Genomic DNA, 6,000 nt, shown 5'->3' with positions numbered 1-6,000 from the left:
GCACCGTACTATAGCTGTCTAAGGGGATCATGAGTAGCGTGACTGACCACAGTCACTGTCTCTAATCGAAGTCGACAGACAAGTTTGTTCTTGGGCAAAGCCAGAGGCTGAGAGAACCTGAAACAGCAACACTCATGCAGTCAAAGAACTAGAGAGCCGAGTGTGGCAAAAGCACTGTGAAGGCAGATGCAGTGGGAGCATCACAGGTTCAAGGACAGCCTGGGCTCTACTGCAATTCTCTCAAAAATAGGAAATAAAAAGAAAGAAATGCAAAAATCCCAGTATACTACTTAGCAAGCCAACTACTACTCATTTCTGATGATAAAGTTTAAAAAACTCTGAGCCGATTGTGTAAACTTCTATTATATCATTCTTAGATCCAGTTCATATGTTCCATTCGGTCCAGTTAGATTTAAGCTCAACAGGTGGCAGCAAAATATGACAAGGACTTTTACCTTTTCTTAGGCGGGTGATCACGTGACAGTTTCATTGAGGGAGGATAGATCAGGGGACTTGAGTGGCGGAGACCCTTTATCACTGCATTCAACACAAAGCTGCAGTGTCCCCAGTGTCCCCAAGTGCTGCATGTGAGGCTTGCAGCGCACAGCATCACACCCTGGAAACCGGTCTGATCTGGATGGGGTTTGGATGAGTGTGGCCTAGTACTGACTGACAGGCGGCTTCTTTAATAAACACTGGTTTCTTGTATTTAAAAAATAAACACGACAGAATTTTAACAGTCTTACTTTACAATACATTGTAAACGTCACAGACCAGCACAGGTACAAAGTGGCTCCGATGTTTATAATACTTTATATCGTCCCTTATTTGTCGGTTGGTACGAATTTTGCTGTGATAGAAAATAAAAGACACAAGGTTAGAACAAGCACACACACAAAAAGTAAATGTTTAAGTTCATTTTCTCAAACAATTCGTAAAACTATCAGATAGCTGAAATAAAAAGGCTACTGCTAAAAAAAAAAAAAAAAAAAAAAAAAAAAGCTACTGCTAGCCAGGTGCAGTTGTGCAGACCTTTAATCCCAACATTCCCTAGAGAGAATTCTAGGACAGCAAAAGTTACAGAGAAAGCCCCTCTTAGAAATGAAAAAGGGGGTGGGGGTGGGGCTCCTGTTACTGCACAGAGGCAAAGGAATTCCTCAGTAAAGAAGCCAGCACTTCTTTCCTGGTAGGTCTATCAACTACAAGCATCAAGTCTTTCCCTATTACTCTTCTGCAAAACAGTCACACAAGACCTTTGTATAAGACTGTATTACTAGTACGTCCTGAATTTATGAAATCCTCTGGCCTCGGCCTCCCAAGTTCTAGAATTACAGGTATGAGTCACCACATCTAGGTTGAAGTCCTTGATTGAAAGGACTTGTCTATATTTTCTCTCTAGTTTTATATTCCCTCTTTTTAAAATTTCCCCCTTTAAGCTATGCACACAAACTTAACCCTAGGATTCAGGAGGCAGAGGCATGAGGACCTCTGTGAGTTCCAGAACCACCAGGACTACATAGAGAGACCCTGCCTCCAGAAAAAAACAAAACAAAACAAAAAAATTCCACAAAAAAATAAATGAATAAATAATCTCCCAAAATAATTCAGTAAGTTGTAAATATATCTGTCCATAAGATAACCAACTAGACTCCATTCCAAGGCACCTGCCAGTTACAACCCATAAGTGGCATTTACGGTGCAATGATGTTATCAGTTGCCCTTAGAAATATTATCTTTAACATGCTGCTCTTTTTCCAAAATTAAGTGACAGCCTAAACTTAAAAATACTGACTACACAAGCCAGGTGGTGAAACACGCCTTTAATCCCAGCACTCAAAGCAGAAGCAGGTTGATCTCTGAATTTGAGGACAGACTAGTCTACAAAGCAACTTTGAGTTAAACTGAAAGGGAGAAGATACAGAGGAATTTTAATCCAGCACCACGGCTGCTCTGATCACACCCAAAGACCTTCTAGGAAAGCAGCATGCCCTTAGTACACACCTTTAAGCCCAAATAATAAAGGCAAAGTTTGTAGAAAGAAGCACCCATATTTTGAAAGTGATGTCTAATTGAAAGGCAGACAAAGTGACTAATCAGAGAAAGAGAGGCTACTGAAGGGAGAGCCACACAGAAAGGGGAAGAGAGGAGGTAGTTTTCCCAGGACAGTTATACAGAGACAGGTTGCTGAGAGAGAATAAACAAGACACAGGTGAAGACAGACAAGCCAGAGAATGAGAAGGAGCCAGAAGATTAGAACAGATTGCTAGAGTTAGTTTGAAGCCAAGGAAAGAAATTCAGTAAATTCAGTCAGAAGCTAAGAGAAGCCAGTTTGAACCAGTCAGCCTGGAAAGGAGTTAAGAGCCAGAATAGCTAAGTTGAATCAGCCAGTGAGAGTTCAGAAAAAACTAGTAAGGGTAAGTTTATTTAGCAGTAAATCTCAGAGGCTGAAAACATTCTAGGTCTAGGTAGATTGCATAGAGGAAGCTGGAAGCTTTCAGGACTAGGCCTAGGCTAGAAGACGAAGGTAGTAAGCTTCCAAGCTGACAATTACACCAGGTGAATAAAAGACACTTTTACAAATAGCAAACAGGTATGTAAAGGAATGACCTGTTGCTACCTACACCAACAGACTGGCCACTCAATATAATGCTGACACAAAAGTAGTGGACAGAATATAATCATTACACAGAGGTGAAAATGTACAAAACTAATGTCCACATTTAGTCCCAACGTGGCTGTATCTGAGGGCAATGACTAGTAACATGGAGGTCGTAGGCCAGACTTCCAGATACTGAGATGGCCTTCAGTGATGCACCTATTCTAAAAATTCATCATCCCAGCACTTGGAGAAGCAGAGACAGGTGGATCACGGTGAGCTTGCCAGCCTAGTCTACAAAGTAAGTTCACAACAACGAAGGCTACACAGAGAAACCAAAAACAAAAGATATATTTGTGTTGAGACAGGGTCTGAAATAACCCACCAGCCTGGCCTTGACTTCTAATTTAACTGCTTCCACTTCCCAAAGTGCTGGGAGTGCAGGTTTTATGATCATGATCTCTACATCTGTTCGTATTAAAGTTCAATGAAATAGTCACTAAAACACATAAGGCCTGAGGGCTTCTTTCACTCACCAGTCGGATCAGTTCTTCTTTTATGAGCCTGGTGATTTCCGCCTTCGCTTTCTGCACAGCCAGTTCATTGGCACCTGATGATTCAGCGGAAAACACACAGTTAATACTACAGAACTACACCAGCTGCTTCTCCACACTAAGGATCCAGGGGACAGCACTTCAAGTACTGTTAGCAAGTGCACTGCCTGCCATGAGAGCCAACGATACAGCTGCTTTACTTTCTAACTTAAACTCTGACCCAAATATGTGAGAAGTATGTCGATTCTGTGCTCATGTGGACAGCACCCACACTCAACTCTGAACAATGCAGAAGAGATGGGTATGGCCCTTGCACAAGTCATGAAGTGCTCCATATTTAAATAAAGAAAAGAAAGATGTATGTCCTTAAAAGTTACTCTTTTTTTTCTTTCTTTCTTTCTTTCTTTTTTAAAGATTTATTTATTATTATATATACAGTACTCTGCCTGCATGTACACCTGCAGGCCAGAAGAAGGCACCAGATCTCATTATAGATGGTTTTGAGCCACCATGTGGTTGCTAGGAATTGAACTCAGGACCTCTGGAAGAACAGTCAAGGCTCTTACCCTCTGAGGCATCTCTCCAGTCCCACACTTTCTTTTTTTAGAACAATTTTCAAACTTAAATCCCACGAACAGATCTTTCAGCTTTCTATTCACATGGCTCCTGAGCTCCCAGGACAGACCTCTGGCAGCACATGGTCTTGTTCTTACAGGCGTTCCTCATTTCCAACCTCTCCTCCTGTCAGTTTCATACTGACCCACGTTACCTCTCCATCAACCCTGATCTAGCTCCAGCATCAAACACAAACAACAGTGCGTACTTTCAATCGCCAAGTAGATTTTCCGCTCTCCTTCTTTGGGTTCTTTGCCAGGAGGAAAGTAGGTCCCTCTGATTGTGATGGCAGCTTCAGAGTACTCACTGATCCTCTGCAAGGCTTCCTTAGAGGTGACCTTCCACCTCGCCGTCTGAAAGAGAGGGTGGGGAACACATCACAATAGAAACTCCAAGCTCAGCTCAGAGCAGGTGAGACAGCTCAGAGAACAAATAAAGGCTCCTGCTGCCCAGAGCTCAAGCCCTAGAACCCGCCTGGCAGGGAGAAGGAAACAACTCCTGCAAGCCGTCCTCTGACTTCCAAATGCGTGTCCTAACACTGTGCCCCACCCCTGAACAAGTAAGATGTAACAAAATTAGTGTGAAACCCTGAGTTGAAAAAGCAGAGAGTCAACGTCTCCCCTCCACAGGAAAAAGTCAGGCAGTTCAAGTTCACTCAAAGGCAACCTGTTTCAGGGGCTGGAGGTCCAGCTTAGTGCTAAAGCACTCAAGTGCTAGGTGCCTGGCAGGTGTCAAGTTCTAAGTTCTCTCTAGTGCTGACAAAGTAAATGAGCAGACAGTGCTGTGGTGAAGCATTTCTACCTCACACATAAAACCCTAAGTCTGTTACTTGCCTGTGGGAAGTCATTAATTTCCAATTCTTCCTCGTATCTCTTGAAAGACTCGCTCTGCCCGCCCTCCTGTCTCTCCTCTTCCTGCTTCTCCAAAGGCACGTAATTGAGCTTGGCATTGATCTTCTCAGCAAGCTGTTCTGCAATGGTTTTCGCCGACACCGTGGGAGCCAGAATGGTGCCACCTCTGAGGATGGCATTGGTGGCCTGCTGCATCACATCCTGTGGTTTAAGAAGACCGCCAGTGAAACTTCAGCTCAAGACAGAGACAGAACCAAGGACCTCACCATAAACGATTCTCCCAAAGCCACTAATTTGGCTTAATAACAGAAAGTATCTTTCTAATGCAGCCCCTCATGCATGCAATTTATCCATGTACGTGTGTAACTGACAGTCATTTACCTCTCATCCTGAAGAAAACAACGAAGGGATGTTCAGGGGCCTCCCATGTATCACTGCACCACAGACACTGACCACTACTCACTCTCCATACTACACAGAGTAGTTATTCTGAATCCACATTCGTTGTGACTACTAGGCATTTATTTCTACCGCATTACAACGCTTGTGCTGCCACCATCACCAAACCTCCCCGTACCCACTGATCCAATGAATGACCCATCCATTCAATAAATTATGGTAAATGAACCAGAGTCCTTTTTTTCTTTTTAGTTTTCCAAGACAGGGTTCTTCTGTGTAACCTTAGCTGTCCTAGACTCACTTTGTAGACCACGCTGGCCTCAAACTCAGAGAGATCTGCCTGCCTCTGCCTCTCTAGTGCTGGCATTAATGACGGTGCACCACCACACCCGGCTATCCAGAATCTTGAAAATACTGTCAAAATTAAATCATCCTTTGAGCATGCTATAAAAATACAGCTTTACTTAAAAGCAGACAATGTCAGACATGATTACACTCAGCTCAGGAGGCTGAGGAAAGAAGTGACTGCCAGCTCTAGGCAGGCTAGTGAACAAATGAGACCCTATGTTTAAAAAACCAAAACTTCAGCCAGGCAGTGGTAGCACACACCTTTAATGTCAGCACTCAATAGACAGAAGCAGGTGGATCTCTGGGTTCGAGGCCCAGCCTGGTCTTTAGATCAAGTTCCAGGACAACCAGGGATATACAGAAAAACCCTATCCCCCAAAACAAACAAAAACCACCCCACAACCTCAAAACCTTTCCAAATCACAAGTCATGTAACATATTTAAAGAAGAAAAGCCACTCAACTGTTTAAACATATTATTTTAAATGAGAACTAGGTATTCATAAGCCGGGGAACAGTTTACGTACCCAACAAACCCACCCAATGAAACGGATTAGGAAAGAAAAGGGTTTTTTTCTCAATTTTGATAAAACGGCAGTACAAGCTGGGGATCTCTTATCCAAATGCTTGAGGAGAGA

The 6,000-nt window shown here is 43.1% G+C and overlaps 1 protein-coding gene across 1 annotated transcript in view; it reads right to left on the bottom strand.

Annotated features, from left to right (window-relative positions):
• Positions 1–631: 631 nt before the first annotated feature.
• Ddx46 (DEAD-box helicase 46) overlaps positions 632–6,000 on the bottom strand; it is a 53,124-nt gene continuing 47,755 nt past the window's right edge. The window contains 4 exon segments of the mRNA XM_051172419.1: positions 632–850; positions 3,133–3,206; positions 3,974–4,118; positions 4,599–4,817. Of these exon segments, the coding sequence (XP_051028376.1) occupies positions 803–850; positions 3,133–3,206; positions 3,974–4,118; positions 4,599–4,817 (486 nt within the window). The 3' untranslated portion in view covers positions 632–802.

This window comes from Acomys russatus, chromosome 3, assembly GCF_903995435.1.
Source record: "Acomys russatus chromosome 3, mAcoRus1.1, whole genome shotgun sequence".
Classification (NCBI taxonomy): domain Eukaryota; kingdom Metazoa; phylum Chordata; class Mammalia; order Rodentia; family Muridae; genus Acomys; species Acomys russatus.
Note: the sequence above shows the minus strand (reverse complement) of the source record. Positions and strands in the feature narration are given on the sequence as shown.